Source organism: Protomyctophum parallelum (assembly GCF_964188405.1).
Source record: "Protomyctophum parallelum genome assembly, chromosome: 2".
NCBI classification, from domain to species: Eukaryota; Metazoa; Chordata; class Actinopteri; order Myctophiformes; family Myctophidae; genus Protomyctophum; species Protomyctophum parallelum.
Genome location: NC_139699.1, coordinates 33,466,862 through 33,485,108, shown reverse-complemented (window position 1 = coordinate 33,485,108; position 18,247 = coordinate 33,466,862). Strand labels below are relative to the sequence as shown.

Sequence of the window (18,247 nt, the reverse complement as noted above, 5' to 3'; positions counted from 1 at the left end):
TATCATGGTGTCGTCCTCAAAGTATTGACTTGTGCTTTTGTTTGAAATGTACCCATGCATTCTACATACGGTGAAATACAATTTTCAATCAATCAACAAGTAAGATGCGCAAACGCGGGAAGCGAACGCAGCTCGTAAATTGCAATAACAACAATTTGAATAAATTGTGTACTTTCTTTTTTCTTTTTAGTTTTCTATTTTTTTCTACTGTGTGTGTGTGTGTGTGTGTGTGTGTGTGTGTGTGTGTGTGTGTGTGTGCTCGTGTTTTTGAGTGGTGCAACCAGCAATGTCCGTGTTCACCTATGTGTTCACCTATGTATGAGCACCAGTATGAGTACCAGTAGGGGCGCTGTTGTGCCATGCAGAAACAGAGAGAGAGAGACAGTGCTGCACTGTTGCCTGCTAATGAGAGAGAGAGAGAGAGAGAGAGAGAGAGAGAGAGAGAGAGAGAGAGAGAGAGAGAGAGAGAGAGAGGAGGGGGGAGAGAGAGAGGGGAGTTGCACCACTCGGTTCACACGGGTGTGATTTTTTGTGTGTGATACACCTGCGCCCTCTGGTGGCGGGCGGGTGTTGTCACAGCGTGACAGACAGACAGACAGACAGTTCTGCCTGGGTTACATAGTAATCGCTAACTTCTTTCGCAATCATGGCCATTCATTAATTCATTGCAGTGCTGCTGTACCTAATTTAAATTTAACTCATTTGTATAATATTAACAACTGTAAATAAAAACAATGCAAAGCTTCTTGATATAGTAGATTCACTTTTCCCTAGTAGACCTTATTGACCTCGTGGAAATATTTCATGTGACTTTGTGAAGACATGTAACTTGAACAAGATACATTTCATACAACTCGATTAATTCAATATAAAAAAATATATACAAGGTTTTTTATCCTAAGAATACAAAGATAAAAATAATGTAAACTTCGCTTTGATGTCTTCATTGCACCCAAAAGCAACAGACTGACTCACCCACTGATAACACTGCATGGAATGCACATATTGTTTATATTATTACAGTTCCCTTATGGAAGCAGGGGTGGAAGTCTCTTGTCTTGATCACAGAGCTCTGCTGCATAAAAACTATTAGTTATTCAGATATTTCTAATCCTGCCCAGAAAGTACAAAAAAAAGTGTGTGTGTGTGTGTGTGTGTGTGTGTGTGGATAGATAGATCAGCTGTATCTTTTATCTATTTCACAGAACTATACCACGTTGTTCTAAATAGACCATTGCATTTGTATCACGCACGCACGCACGCAAACACACACACACACACACACACACACACACACACACACACACACGGTTTATTATTATTACGGTATTATTATTATTATTATTATTATTTTTGTTTATTTTTTTTAAATGGCAATTGTGCTATACGTATTTTCAGCCAAAGAAGAAACTACTAACGTTTTGAGTAGGGGGAAAGGAGGATGTTGCGTCTTTAAGAGTTAAGAAACTTGAAACCATGTTTGCGCAACAATCACTGCGGCTCACAGCCCAGCCGCCAAAGTGTCTAGACTGGCACATGATGGCGGGAATCAACCAATGGCTCCAGAGCTTTCCTCGGGGGCCCCGTGTGTGTATGGGAGAGTGTGCATCCGAAAAGGAATGGCAGGGGAGTGGAGAGTCGAGTAATTCCAGCTCTCTTTAAAACAACTTCTCAGCACGGAATAGGAACTGCAGTTTATTGGCACTGGTGTATAACCCAGCCCTTACGTGTGTCTATCTATCACACTTTTATTATTATCGGATTGCAAATGGATTTTGATCCACGCAAGTAGAAGAATTCATTGGAATTTGAATGTAGCAAGGATTATTTCGGTGTGAAGCAACTCCGCCGTTGTGCCATGGTGGATTTTAAGGATCAAGGCTGCTGCAAGTAAGAGGACAAAGAAGGGAAACTTTTGGATATGCGATTGTCATCCGCTGTGTTTCTAGTTTCTTAGTAGACTACCTTATGCAGTTCAGGCATGCATTGCGTGTGGGGTCTCCTTAGATTTGGGGGTTCCATAGTTTTGTGAGAGAGCTGGCAACAGTTGTAGCGTCATTGAGTTTGCTACAGCAGGTCACTAAGTGGCCGCTTGCAGTTTTCGGGGTGAATAACCGTCATTCGTTGTTTAATGCAACAAATTAGCAAATATTACTTTCTAATGCTGCGGGTTGGTCATAAATCCATGACCTCCGGCTGCGCATTCTGTGCGCGCCGTATACAAACCCTTCATCTGGTGCGGGGAGTCTAAATCGATGAGGACTCTTCTCAGACCGGGACTGGACCAATAGGCCCTACGACACACTCAAAACTGTCAAGTTGTCGTATGTTCAGGTCTAAACGTTCGGGTCTTGTACGGCGACTCTGGAGAAGCCGTTTGGTCACATATAGAGAAGGGAGAGATGGGAGCAAACGGAGCGAGGAGGGTCGGGACGGCTCGTGTGGCAGTAGTAACCCAGAAGATGTTCCCCAAGCAGAGCGCAGGTCGGTGACCCAAGCGGACCCGTCCGTGGGGAGTTCTGGTGGAGTGTGTGCCGGTGGAAACGTTGCGGGCGGCGGCGAGCAGCAGCAGGATGACCCGGGGGCCATGTGTGCACCCGAGCATCGAGGCTCTCGCCAGGGACAGGAGAGTGACAGTGGGACGGTGACGTGTTGTTTGTTTAGGGAATGGGACCTCAGGCCGAGGAAAGGCGCGACAAACAACAGTCCAAAGTGTCCCACGGCACGCAGCAGGCTCGACGCGAAGTCCCAGGGGGTCGAGCAGGAAATCAAGAACGCTACTTATGCGCTTTTAAAAAGACTAAAGGAGAGAGCACTCGATGCCTTGCTCAAGGCCGTGGAGTCCAAGGGAGGGATCCCCGGTGAATGTGTCCTGGTGCCGCAGACGGAGCTGCGACTTAACAACGGCGCCCAGCCTCCCATTTCTCCCCAACATCTCCTCTGTAAACTGTACCGCTGGACCGAGCTGCAGCACACGGCCCAGCTGAAGGCACTGTGTCACTGTCACAGCTTCGGCGCAGTGGACACTAGTCCCACGGTGTGCTGCAACCCCTATCACTACAGCCGTGTATGTGGGCCAGGTAAGAAGAACACGAAAACACATATAACTTTCATTCATGTCCCAATTGGAACATTGTGCCTTTTATTTATTTTTTATTTTTATTTTTTACTATTTATTTATTTGGGGATAGGGTGGGGTCGGGTCTCCAAGGTAATTAAGCCTCACCTTTAGGCCTGGTAGGCTGGGACGGATGTAGCGACTGTAGGCCTATAGTAGGCTACAGTAGACACCAAATCACTGAACCATACAGCATTATAAATAAATAAACAGCTGTGAAAACGCACAATTTATCCCCCTCCCCCCCCTTTATTTCTGGTTTAGAGACTTGGCTTCAATGAATCTCGCCCGGTCGCCCCCCCCCCCCCCACACACACACACACACACACATCCACCACCGCACATGCTGTGTATAGCTGCACGCAGTGCCATTTGTATGTTAAACATCAGAATAATGAAAACGTTTAGTTTAGAGGTGTTAGTTGGTTTTTGATAACAACGAACTTGTGTTGGTAGGCTAGTTGTTGGTGTATTTTACAGCCCCAGCCCCAACACACGTTTTTCCCGTCTCGCACGCACGCACAGTCACGCACGCACACACACGCACACACACACACACACACACACACACACACACACACACACACACACCTTTTTTTATATACAGGCCTAAAGCCTAATAAGTCTAACAATCTTACTAATGTGTTGACACAGTCGTCATCTATAACTATAACACTATTCTCCCAGCATTTAAATGTGTTGAGAGTAGCGTGCTGCGCAGAACTTCCACATTATCCCTTGAAGATCGTTCTCAAGTTGCACTTAGCCTCTTATTCTTTGACAGGAGGTCCTCCTCTTGTTATTTAGGTGAAGGAGTGCCGATAATATACAGTTTGCATACGGCTGGCGCCAGACTGACTAGCTGGGTATCTCACTGACTGAGTACTCCGGCAATTACTGCCTCTGCTCTTAAAGAGGCCGCAGCCAAAAGACTTCTCTGGGGTAGTTCTAGTGGGGGAACTGTCTCTCACTTCTTTCTGTGATTCAGTTTTTCCCCCCACGTATTTAGTGTGTGCGTGTTCGTGCGTGTGTGTGTGTGTGTCGTGTGTGGTTGCCTGCATAACATTATGTTGTTTGTATACCTATGTGTTAGTGTGTGTGTGTGGGGGGGGTGGCTTTGTTAAAACTAAAGAAAGGTTTGGTCCACACGCCTGAGGAAATAAGTCTCCCTCAAAACCATTTGAGTTGGATTGTTTTCATGTCCTAAGTTCCTAACCAGTCAAGAATCAAGATGAACTTTGTTCTGAAGTTATTTGTCAAATTATGATTACAACGTTCACACTTCACATTCCTAAGTTCAGTGCTATTGAACACAATACTATAGCCTCATTATTTACATCTCACACGATCTTGTATTTTCAGAATCACCTCCTCCTCCATACTCTCTGTCCCCTTCAGATGAACACAAGCCACTGGGTGAGTGTGAGACAATGGACGCCACATAGCGAGCCAGTAAATGGCACTGAGGGTGTGACCAAACTATATCTAATCTAAGATTTGTGACAAAGATGGATTTAAACAGCTGCTCGCGTGCTCAAGGTTCATGTCAGAGACATCAAAAGACTTGTTGTCAGTGCACATCACCTTTGTGATGATCCCTTGTAAAATCCATTGTAAAATCCTTAATGTTCCAATCCATTTGTGTGAGGCCCCTTTCCACCCCAGGGTTCGGTTCTTTATTCCACTGAAAATGAATTGGTTCAGAACCCTAAAAGTTGGTTCGGAAACTGAATCTAGAACGGAACCAGTTCTAGAATCAGGGACGTGCAGAGAGTGTTACAGAGGCAGGGGCTGAAATTGGGTAAGAGGTGCACTTTTGAACAAAAATATCAGATCTACAAGCTCACAACGCGTCGAGAGGTTGTAGATCAGCTATTTTCGGGGCGCAACCCAGCACCCTTTATCTACTGGAGATGCTGTGTACGACATTTTGTGTACGACAATATCGAAACAAATTTGTTTAACGCAAAATGGTGCATTCCAAGTTCAAAAGACTTCGGAAAAAAGCAATTCTCCTGAATGCTGCCTTCCGGTATGGCATGGAAAAGTGTGGTATTTGCATGTCTTTCACCATAGTAAATGCTGCATTCGTGGTCTGGAAAGGACAGTTGTTTTACAGACGTGTAAAAGGGCAGGGGGCTGAAGCCCCCTTTGATGTCTATGTGTGCACGTCCCTGTCTGGAACCAAAGTTCTATTGGTGGAAAACGGGCCTCAGCGTATAAATGAACACTGGGGATTTGACTGTGTAGAGTGCAAGGTCCATTTGGTAACATTACACTCTCCAGTTAACCACTTTCAACCTGGCATCCCTGTTTTGGGGCATGGCAAAAAAAACATTTCAAAAGTAGCGAAAATAGCAGATCTTCAAGCTCAAAAAGCACCACAATGTGATGCGTCGCCAGCTTGTAAGGTCGACTATGTTTTTCTACTTTTGCGTGACTGTCTTATGACTTATCTTATGTGTAAAATAGAGCACAAGATAGATTAACACTTTTACCATTTAGACTGTACCATGTAGACTGCATCTGGGCAGTCTGACTGATCCATTGCATGATGATCTGGTTTGACTTTGTGTTCTCTAAACTTTTCAGACCCAACTCTGTCTTACACTGAAACGGTGGCCCCCCACTACTCTAACTCGCCTCAGATCATGCCAAGAGACTACACAGGTACGTGTCTCTTACATTTTCATTGTACCGTGGCTTTTACATTATTGGCCATGAACTTTCAATATTATTGCACACATTGCACATACAGGCACAATTATGATAATCTGCCACTTAAAAGCTTCTATTGTCAGAATTAAACCGTATGGGACTTGTGTGTGAGAGAGTGTCTGTGTGTGTGTGTGTGTGTGTGTGTGTGTGTGTGTGTGTGTGTGTGTGTGTGTGTGTGCGGGGGCGTGTGTGTGTGTGTGTGGAGGGAGGGTGTCTCTTGTCTCTCCCTATCACATCAATGTAGTCTTTTTCTCTTTCTGTCTTTTTCTGCATGGCAGAATATTTCCCTGGGATGAAAGTGCAATAAGATCCCTGTATGTGTTCCATTGACTCTGCTGTAGCTGCCCATCCCCCCCTTTTCCCTCTTTCTTCCCTTAAATCCCTCCATTCCGCAATTTGAGCAGTGGAAAGAGGCTGGTATTTTGGGGGGCGGGGAAGTCAAGCAGCTCTGATGAGGAAGAAGTGTACTGTTTATGTGCGTGTGAGTGAGTGCACGCGCACCTGTGTGTGTGTGTGTGTGTGTGTACGCTTGTGCATGTGTGTGCACACGTGGCAGTCCGCACATTTGTGTGTCTGTGGTTGGGGGGGGGGGGGTAGGTGTAGTTGGACAGGAAACAGCCCCCTCTGAATGATGAAACCGGAGCCTTATTTGTTTACATGTTGGAGGGGGCTTGTAGTGTAGTGAGTTTGTAGGCCTCGTTGATCAACCCCTCTCTGCCCCCTTCCTCACTCATTCAATATTCAATATTGTATAGTTACATCTTATATATGACTGTACAAGAGTAAAATTATTTGTTTCTGGTTCCTCAATATTGTAGCAGAAATGACAACAGTAACAAAGCAATAATGAAGAATGGAACAGGCATTTTTAAGGTCTATAGGCACTAGGCCATGGGTTTTCAACAGGTGGTCCGTGGACCACTGGTGGTCCGTGGAGGTATTGCATGTGGTCCCTGACCATGCATTTAGTAATGTAGGTAATGTAATTTGTTTTAAATGTTCTTTCCACTAGTTGAGAAACCGTGAACTAGTGACCTGTGATGAGTCCATCCATGTCGTCATTTAATGACAAGTTGGAGTTCAAGAAATTCAACAGAAAAAGGGAGTTAGAATCTCAAGAAGGGGGAAGTGTCTGGTTGAGTCATTATTATTAGGACATTTTACCAGTAGTAGTCAACGGTTGAGAAACAGTGGGATGTATACACATGGGATGCATAGCAAGTGTTAACTTACAAAAGCACTAATCTTAGCCCATATCCCCAGTTCCCCATGCACCCAACACAATAGTGGTCCCCAGGTTGATTTGAAGTTAGGTTGGTGGTCCCTGGTTCACAATCAGTTGAAAACCCCTGCACTAGGCAGTCCCTCATTGTGTTAGGTGATGTGCCAAGAACTTCAGACACATTTTGCTGGCTGTCTGCTGGTTAATACTTTCTTGTATTTAGGATTGGCTAACTTCTTTTCACTTTGTCTCATTTTAACACACGCAACCCCATTTTGACCTCCACCCACATCGACACCCGATCCACGTCATGGCATCAATATAACGCCCAGGATTCGAACCCCGGTCTCCCTCGTGGAAAGCCAACATCTTAACCACTAAGTCGAAGGGATATCCCTATGACTCAGAGGAGATATTAGACTTTTAGGCCATCAGGCTGAGGTTGACAGAGTAGCTTGTATTGGTATATTTGCCATCAAGAGTAAAGTCTACGGACTAGGGAGAGTGTAGTTCCATTCATTCTCTGACATAAATTTCACAAATGTTGTGTTTCCAGAGAACTGCCTTACCAATCGAACTCGGCGTGCATATCTCCGAGTCTGCAGACGTGCCGAGTGTGAAGTTATTTTCAATCTTCCAATCTGACCAATATGCCACCAGAACCGCTTGGTCTGGAACCGCTGACAGAGATGTCCAATTGCCAAATCTGCAATAAAACGGACACAGGCAGACAGACAAACATACAGTATATAGATACAATGGGCTGTGTCTTAAATACCAGGTCTTATTACTTAACTTAAGACCTGGAGGCGTGGTCAATGCTCTTTGGTCACTCAGAATAGCCAAATGGCATTGATCACGCCTCCAGGTCTTAAGTTAAGTAATAAGACCTGGTACTTAAGACGCAAAATACAGCCCAATGCCTTTTGGGATCATGCATTCCCAACAGGCATAATTGTTCCCAACGGGGCATCTGCCTAGTTATCTATATTCACAAAAGCAAAATGGCCGCTGTGTGAATGTTTACAGCAGGAAGAATAATTGCAGAAGTGGGAAATATAAGACAGAACTCACAATAATTAGCTAAAGAATCTAAAAATCAAACCTCATATTGTAAGAAGTTGCATCTTTAAAAAAAAAAAATGAAATAAATATTTTATGTGCAAGGGATACGTTTATATATGCCTTGGATCTTTGTATGTATTTAATTGTATTTATTTTTTAAGTGCAGCCAAAAGCATAGCTTTTTGAATGAGCTGCAGCAGGGTGTGGTGAGGTCTATACATACCTTTGCCCTGGCCTCTTTTATCATTCTATCAGTTAACATTCCCCTTGAAGCCACAGCAGAAGGCTCTCCTTTGAAAATGGAAATGTCAACTTGAAGCTTATAGGAGCCCTATAGCTAAGTCGGCTATCCCTCTGTACTTCCAACTAAACATGCCACTGCATTGCTTATTGTTAAGCTCTTCAACAACATTGTGCATACAAGTCTCTCTCTCTTTCTTTCTCTCTCTCTCTGTGTGTGTTTGTGTGTGTGTGTGTGTGTGTGTGTGTGTGTGAGAGAGAGAGAGAAATAGAAAGAGTGTAAAAGCGTGTCTTCAATGAGAGAGAGGGAGAGGAATTTCTGTCTGGCTCAGAGATAAGATCAGCTCAGAGAACTCATAGGGGTTCCACAAGGATAAAGACTCTCACACATGCACACACGCATACACAGACTCACACATGCGCACGCGCGCACACACAGAAAGCACACAATGTTGAATTTGAAGTAATAAGTATATGTTCTGTCAAACATAACTTGTATTATTCTTTCCTGAATATACATGCATTGTGAGAAGAATGCTGGCCATCCACACTGCTTTAATGGTCTCCATATTTCATTATTCTCCTTCCTGACGGTTTTAATGCCTGAACCATATGCAAACACAAGAAGCAGATCATTGTGGGTCCTGTTGTCATGTGGACAGTTGCAATTGTCCCATAGCACGTTCAAATTCAAATGTGTGAACAATTGAACTAATCACAGGGTGCGAGAGAAATATTTCACATACCATTTGAGAACCTTTTGTGTGTGTGTGGGGGGGGGGGGGGGGAGGCTCTTTCTGATCAAGTACAGTAGGTGTGTTTCCATCAAACTGTAAAAAAAAAAAAGCACATTTCCCCCTTTTCCATCCACTGATGAAATGCGATTCTTGAGAGATATGAAATAAGTTCATGAAATAAGCAGTAGGCGGTGCTATTTTACCAGTCAAGAGACGCATATTATTTGACACGTATTTTACTTTTTAATGTTCTTTTAGACTTAAAAATATTATACACATTGTCCTCTAGCTGTCCAGAGGCTGTCTTTCAAGCAGGCCTATTCATGGTTTGAATCGGGTCAGACTTGGTAGGCTATTCATTCACCGGTCTAATACAAATATTAAGCTACTGTATCGATAGTCCTGTGAATTCAATGTTTGCTGCTTTCTACTTCAAAACGTATTGACCAATGTTGCATCATTTGCGCATTTCATTAAATATATAGACATGTGTTGACAGGGGCTGGTTTAGTTTCCAAGCAATATAGGCTAGCCTACAACAGATGTAGGCTCAATCTGTGAATGCCTTGGATGCAATGATTGTCTGATGAATTTACATTGTGGACGTGTTGATGGAGCTTCTGTTGTAGACTACCCCCGTTCCGAGGTGTTTTGGAGGGAGAGCGTTTGACTTGGAAATACATTCATTGGGATCCCTAGCAAGAGCCTGCAGACAGTGCAGAGGCTTCAATGCATTAAAAACCGTGCTGCTAAGATTCTTGAATGAAAATGTCCACATCTCACCCACCCTGGCCACCCACCCTTCTCCACTGGCTCCCCATCGCATGTTTTTTCTCTTCTCCAAAAGTGATATCATACGAGTTCAATGCTTTTCTAATTTGAAACCTATCCGGCAAGTGTTTTCCGTTTTTCGATAAAGCCACCACCTTCAAGCGCAAAAGTGTTTTTGCAAACAAAATATATATTTTGAGTATTGAGTTTCCATTCAGGAATTTAAGTGCAAAATGCGCTAAAAACACCTTGCTGGAAACGCACCTTGTGTAGCGAAACAGGAAATACAGAGAAACATGCAGCAAATGGTCCAGCCAGCCAGAAATCAAACCAGGGACTTGCTGTCAGGCATTAGAGCTTATATATATTATGCATATGTGGTATGCCCCCTAACTCTGGTATCGATTGCCTACAATAATTATATTTAAATCCGTATTGTTTTTTTTACATCAATTAGGCTACTATTAGTCAACCTTCCCCATGTCACTAATGTCAAAAATGAAATAATACAAAGCATCGTTACCGGTGCCACTCTGAAACACACTAAGGTATGTAAAGCTATTCTACGCTAGCCATCATTTTAGTCTCTATAATATACTTTACAGGCCCGACATTAATGTGGCTGAAGTCCTGAGGTAAGACGAGCAGGCCACTCCCTCGCTGCCCTCAGTAATCATATTTTGGTGGCTTGTTTGTTTAAGTAGAGCAAGGTATCGGCCAAACATCCTGTCTCAGAGCCCTGTCTGCACTCGCTGCAGCGTTAACCCCATGAATTGGCCCTTTGACTGATGGGGGCACAGCCCAGGAATGTTGGGAAATTGGGAAGGTGAGGGAGAGTAGGGTCTGACTCTTGAGCGTAAAATGGGTATAGGGGGGTTGGGCTCTGGAGAGTGACAGCTTATACATGTTTGAACATACCACCGTGAAAACTTAAAAACATTTAGAGCAGAGAGCAGATGTACTTGAAGTTTAAAAAAAAAAAATATAGTAGTAGTAGTAGTAGTATAGTAGTATATTACTGATAGCCGTACCAGCATGCTGACCACATCATCATACAGTTTTAGTTCTGGTGTTCAAAGAGGGCTTGAGTCAGGCAGAGTTAACGGCTCAAGTGCAGTCTCATTTACAGACGGACATGGTTGGATAAGGTTTTGTAAATGATCTACAGAGGCCGTAAGCATGCAGTCTTATATGCCTGCAAGGTTAGCCTCTGGTTCATAGTTGGTCAAGCATTTATATTTCATGAGATATTGTGCCATACGAAGAACCTTAAAACCCATTTTGGGCGGGAACCCCTTTTGGTGTTAGCACTATGTTATGCTTTAGCTATTGAAAAATAGCAGATCTACAAGCTCATAGCGCGCCACCGAGTGGCGCGCTACGAGCTTGTAGGTCTGCTATTTTTGAAAAATCGAAGAACGACTGACATAGAAACATAGCTTTTTCAGAAAACTGTCAGGATTTAGAAGACATTTATAGAATCGTTCCCAGGTTCAAAATGGGTTTTAATGTGATGGGTAGTAGCAGTGAGTTCACCAAAGACTGAAAGGAAAGTACAAAAACCATCAATACAGAAGGAAACATCTACATTGTACTTCATCTAGTGAGAATCTATTTGTCTCTTGTGTGGACAGGGGCCTCTCAGTGACCTGAACCTCCAGCCTGTTCACTGGCACGCGTACAACACTTGCTCTTATGCCTGACTGAGACACATTAGACTATGGAATTCAACATCAAGTGCCGGGCCATTAACCATTTGCCATTTCCTCAAATATTTTCCACCACGGTTCTTTGTCACTGCAAATAGAGCATGCTGCTGCTACATTTTCAAGCTGGCCTTACATAGCTCTAAAATGTCTTAGAATTACCTAAATTGTTGCGTCTATCAAACCACCAATTGTCAGAGACATACAGGGTGTGTTATCATCTATTTATGGAGGTTCTTAGAACACTGAATAGTGCTTGTTTAAATAGTACTTTATGTGATTTTCTTTGGGGGACACTCAACTTGTTAGTCAACCAAATCCATGAAACAACATGATAACCTCATTAGAACTTAGTCAAAAGTTAGGAAACGTGCCTCAACTCCAAACAAATGTGTGGCAAGTAGGTTATTCAGAGGAAGCTCAATCTAAACCATGGCTATTTCAGATATAAATGGGTCTCTATAAATGTTTCCCCATGTTGCCACTTATTCAAATAAATTACAGCATCTCTATAAAAATCCCATTTTTTCTTTTTCTTTTTGTATGAATTCCATTTCTCAACCCCAGTTTTGTGAATCCATCAGTTCTTCTCCACAGAACTGAAAGCACTGAAACCCATAACTACATTTCCTTTCCCTGAAGCTCAAATAACTAGCTTCTTACAGTATGTGTTTTAGATTATGTTTAGATGGTGTGGGTCAAACCTCTCTGTTGACATTATCAAATTTAGTTTTCAAGTACAGTAAGGAGCAAAGTTGAAGTTCACTTGGCATTTTTGTTTGGCTTCTTCTTTCTTAATGTTATCTCACCTACAGTCAGTGAAACCCATGTAGTATACTGTATTTTAAAATTGAAGATAAACTCTGAAGTTTGGGTGTTTCTCAAACTTTACAGTGTGAACACAGTATGAACTCTACTAACCAAGGAAACATGGAATACTTGAGACATGATGGTGATTTTATTAGGAATCCTCTCCTCCTTAGTCGTTCATTGTAATACAAAAAAGTTCGTTATTCACTGTGCACCAATTCCTTCTTTGCCCTGTTGTTTTCATGATTGCCTTTTCATAGATCATTTTTTGTAGTCATTGTGTGAGTTTTCCCGTATTCCCGGCCTAAGTTGTTCCCTGGATCTTCTCTCTCTCTCTCTCTCTCTCTCTCTCTCTCTCTCTCTCTCTCTCTCTCTCTCTCTCTCTCTTTCAGTCCATGGATGTTGTCAGGCCATCACAATTTAAAATAAGGTTTAAATTACAGGACTGGCTGTGGCTTTCCGTTGTTCCCTCAGAGTTTTTGCCAGCTCGCAATTTGGCTCCTAATGGAATCCTGCCATGTTGCTGAACCTAAAGATTCTTTGCAGATGTCGACAGCCTCTGACTCTGTGAAACGTTGGAAACTGTCGCATGTGCTGTGTGCCTTGAATGCAATGCTTAAGTTGAGTTTGTTTTAGGGCAGCACCATTTGTCTGATTGTAGCTTCCTATATGAGGATAATGAAAGAGAGATACAATGTAGTTGGGCATAATGTGTGTGTGCATGTATGTGCTATGTACTGTAGTGTAGCGTGCGTGCGTGCGTGTGTGTGTGTGTGTGCGCGCGCGTGCGTGCGTGTATCTTTACTTTTATGTGATGTTCAAATGGTAATTGGTATGAACTGAGAAACAGATGAAACTGGAATACATGGTACAATTCACTCAGTCATTCATTCAGTCATGCCGCATTTTGAGCAGAATAACACTCAAATTAATTGAACCCATTTTGACCTGAGATCAGATTCTAAAAATTCTTCTACATCCTGACAGTTTTCTGAAAAAGCTATGTTTCTATGTCAGTCGTTCTTCGATTTTTCAAAAATAGCAGGCCTACAAGCTCGTAGCGCGCCACCGAGTGAGCTTGTAGATCTGCTATTTTTCAATAGCTAAATCATAACATAATGCTAACACCAAAAGGGGTTCCCGCCTAAAATGGGTTAAAGGACCACTTCACCCATTCATATAAAGGGTCTTCACTAAATGCTCATTATAATATAGTACCATTTTTGTCTACTCTGTCTGTGTCTCAGAGAAGGGTATACTTGCCTACCAGTGGCACATGCAGGCAGGTTTGGTGATTTTACACAAGTTTTATTTTATTTTGTATTATTGCAAGAATAATGGCTCGTATTATAGCATGCTAACTTTCCAGGAAGAGAGATCTTGCCATCTCCACTGATTATGTCACTGGTAGACAGGGTTGAGATTTCTGAACTGTCCGGACCCATGCAGACAGAGTGAATAGATGGCAATTTTACTCCAAATGACTGGATCAGCAATTTACCCGCTCTGGAGAAACCAAACTTTTATACCATTTAAGTGGTATAAAAGTCAATCAGATATACAGTATAATATCACTTTGCATCTCTGCGACAGGCCTGAACATGCTCCCCTTCCTCCCCACACACAAAGGAACAGTTTTTATGTGGTTTTTGACATATAATAATTTAGAAAATATTGAAATGTCCCCCCCCCCCCAAAAAAAAAAAACCTGATCGCAACACCCCTATTTCCCATGATAATTTTGTCTGTATATATTACACAGTACAGTTAAGGTACGTGGAAATGCACAGAGTGAGATTTTCATTGTTCATTATATGTTCATTATGTGGATTCCATTCTTAGATTATAGTTAAACTCCTGAAGGTCCTGTATTTACCAGTAAGTTTACATACCATTTCCCCAAGTTTTCTGTAACATTATTAGAGATAGTTAATACAAATGTAGATTTCAGTATAATGTCATTGTGTAACAAATGGGTCCTGGTCTATTTCCAAGAGACGGCTATGATTGTCTTACACATGGAGCAATAGGGGCGGTCTATTCGGGGGCCATATAGTACCATGTGAAACCATATGATTGTCTTACACATGGAGCAATAGGGACGGTCTATTCGGGGGCCATATAGTACCATGTGAATCCATATGATTGTCTTACACATGGAGCAATAGGGGCGGTCTATTCGGGGGCCATATAGTACCATGTGAAACCATATGATTGTCTTACACATGGAGCAATAGGGGCGGTCTATTCGGGGGCCATATAGTACCATGTGAAACCATATGATTGTCTTACACATGGAGCAATAGGGACGGTCTATTCGGGGGCCATATAGTACCATGTGAAACCATATGATTGTCTTACACATGGAGCAATAGGGGCGGTCTATTCGGGGGCCATATAGTACCATGTGAAACCATATGATTGTCTTACACATGGAGCAATAGGGACGGTCTATTCGGGGGCCATATAGTACCTTGTGAAACCATATGATTGTCTTACACATGGAGCAATAGGGGCGGTCTATTCGGGGGCCATATAGTACCATGTGAAACCATATGATTGTCTTACACATGGAGCAATAGGGACGGTCTATTCGGGGGCCATATAGTACCATGTGAATCCATATGATTGTCTTACACATGGAGCAATAGGGGCGGTCTATTCGGGGGCCATATAGTACCATGTGAAACCATATGATTGTCTTACACATGGAGCAATAGGGGCGGTCTATTCGGGGGCCATATAGTACCATGTGAAACCATATGATTGTCTTACATGGAGCAAGGGACGGTCTATTCGGGGGCCATATAGTACCATGTGAAACCATATGATTGTCTTACATGGAGCAATAGGGACGGTCTATTCGGGGGCCATATAGTACCATGTGAAAATAGAGACTTGTCAGTTTGACCCCTTTGGCTGACTGGCTGAGTGGGGGAGGAAGTGTTGAGGAAAAGGGCCTGTCCAGGAATGTGTTTCAGAGAGGAGGGGGCTTGGCTAGCTCTGGTGCTCTCTCTCTCTCTCTCTCTCTCTCTCTCTCTCTCTCTAGTAAATATTTACTGTGTTTGTCTTTTACCTGGACTTACATGGTTGTAGGCTAATTTAGTTTTGGCTTAAATATTGTTTTGGCCATATTCATAAATAAAAACACACAGCCATAATTGACAGGAACAGATGTAGACAGTTGGGGATACAAAGTTACTTACGGTTGTTTACTTTACCCAGTGATCAGGAATTAAAAAAAATGAAGATAGAACTTGATGAATGGAATTAATCAGAGACCGTAATAGTTAGGGGTTATAGGATTATATTATGTATAAAGTTCCAGTAATAACATCTTCTTCTAGATGAAAATACTTCATGTGCGTTTTTCAAGCATGAGACCGGAAGTGTTTAAAAAGTTTTTTTTCATCAAGAAGTAGAATATGTTTTACCGGAGATAAAGATATTTTGGACAAAATATGGCTTACATTTGAGCCCAGGAATCATCTTACGACGGAGCTCACATGAGATTTATCAAAGGCGGGTCATATTCTGCCAATCATAGCGTGAGAATGGCCGTGTATTGATAAATCTGGCGGCTGCAGCAGATTGTCATTTGAATAACACGCCCTTGAATATTCTCGAAAAGACCCGATGTTACTACGCGAAGAACCGTAATGCGACCCAAAAAAGTAGGCTATAGAAAGCCAATTAGAAAGAGCAACTTTGTGGAAAGTTCCACATGCAGCCCGCCTCGCTGCCTGTCATCTCTGTGTCCTCGCACGCACGCACGCATGCACGCACGCACGCACGCACGCATGCATGCACGCACGCACGCACGCGCACACACACGCACAAGCCCAAAGCTGTGCATCTTGATGCACTGTGGAAACTGCTGTCCCACAGTGTTTGCCAGTGGGGTTACCACCAGTACATGAATGACACCAATCACATCATCATGGGGGGCATTCAATTCTGGGGGGCACGGTGGCACAGTCGGTAGTGCTGTCGCCTCACAGCTAGATCCTGGTCCTGGGTTCGATTCCCGCTGGGGACACTGTGGGTGCGTCATCAGTGCCCAGGGTTTGGCGAAAGGGCCCTTCTGTGTGGAGTTTGCATGATCTCCCCGTGTCCCTTAGGGACAAAAAACATGCAGTAATCCTGGTCTCTAAACTACATCCCCCTGGACAGCCGGGGCGCCTGAACTGGTCGGAATAGCGTGTTCCTTCCACGCGCTATATGTCCGGCCGGGGAAACTCCTCCCTGTCAGGTGAAAAGAAGCAGCTTGGACTCCTCATGCATAGAAGGAAGCATGAGGTCAGTCCGCTACCCCCCCCCCCCCCATGTTGGCAGAGAAAGTGTAGCGCCAGGATTACATTAGATAATTGACACTGGGTGAAAAAATTGGTTGCAAAATCGTGGGATAAAAAAGAAGAAGAATGGAATCAATTTATTTAACCCATTACCCGAGCAGTGCACACAGTGAGATCTCAATCTAGTGGAGACAGTGCTGTTTTGCTAAACAAACCAGTCATGTATCCCCCGTGAGTCACGGGCTGCAGTGACACCATTTGTATTATTTAACATGCTAACCTTCATATATACCTTCATATGATTGGTGCTGAATTCTTGGAGGAAGCTTGTCTTACTGTTCGTGGAACTCAGATTAAATTAAGTAAGCTAATTGAAATAACAACTGGGGACAGAATAAAGACAGGGAAAAGTGATTTACATATTTATATGATAAATAGATTTATATGATAAATAGATAAACATTTTTTTAACTTCCTTATTATGCAGGACAAACCTGCCTTCCTTGTGCTGTATGCTCCATAGCGCACTTTGATGTGACAGAAATACAGGAAATGGGTTGCTTTCTCACTTCCCGTTGAAGGAGATGGACCGTCCTAGGCTTTCTAGACTTGCCTTTGAGTACTTCTTCTTCTTAGGAATTTTCACAGGAGAGGACAGTACCTTTCCTGTGGTTTTGTTTACCTTCGGCCCTCTAGGTATGTACTGTATAGGCCTGTTTGTATGACTGGGCATTGGGCAATATGATTGACTGGAGGCAGAGACTTGTCTCCCTGACTGTCTTCTTAAGTGAAAAGCCTAAATGAAGAGCTCCTCTTACTAATAAGATGCCTAATCACTCTCTGCACGGCATCAGAAGATACATCGCACAATGGAGAGAGACAGACAAGAGCAAACTGTATGCGTACACGTATTGTGTGCAAGAACGTGTGTGTGTGTGTGTGTGTGTGTTTGTGTGTGTGAGGGTGTGTGTGTGTGTGTGTGTGTGTGTGTGTGTGTGTGTGTGTGTGTGTGTGTGTGTGTGTGTGTGTGTGTGTGTGTGAGAGTGTGTGCGAGCGAGCGAGCAACTGTGTGTGTGTGTGTAGCCCACTCCCGTAACATCCTGAGTGGTCATTTAACCTGTATAAGGGTCCAAGAGTTAAATGAACCATCAGGATTGTACTGTGTATGCGACTGCGCATGCACATATTTGCGTGTGTTCGTTGGCGCAGGAAGGCCCCCGTTGTATGCTACTGTAAAGTCCATGTCTGGCTGATAACACAGCCCTCTGATGGCAGAGATAGTCCAGACGCCAGCCTAAATGTGGCTTGCTGGATTGAAGTTGCTCTGTAATGATAGTTGTCTCAAACAACACAGAGCCTACCATTCGCAGCCAGGGAGGGGTGTTTTTTTTGCTTTTCCCCTTATTCTTACAGTGTTTTTTCTTTTCGCTTCGGGGACTGAGCGAGGTGGGGTGGGGGGGGTGAGGAAGTTTAATCGAAACAAAGCATCTTGGTCATAAATAATGGAGGGGAGGGGCCCAGGTTTGTCAGTAGCTGAATCCTACCCCGAACCGCCCACCTCAAAC

General features: G+C 43.3%; 1 protein-coding gene across 1 annotated transcript in view; it reads left to right on the top strand.

The window, feature by feature from the left end:
* The first annotated feature begins 1,883 nt into the window (after positions 1-1,883).
* LOC310877590 (mothers against decapentaplegic homolog 6-like) overlaps positions 1,884-18,247 on the top strand; it is a 24,398-nt gene continuing 8,034 nt past the window's right edge. The window contains exons 1-3 of the mRNA XM_083791519.1: positions 1,884-3,080; positions 4,481-4,534; positions 5,711-5,788. Of these exons, the coding sequence (XP_083647645.1) occupies positions 2,327-3,080; positions 4,481-4,534; positions 5,711-5,788 (886 nt within the window). The 5' untranslated portion in view covers positions 1,884-2,326. The remainder of the gene's footprint in view (positions 3,081-4,480; positions 4,535-5,710; positions 5,789-18,247) is intronic.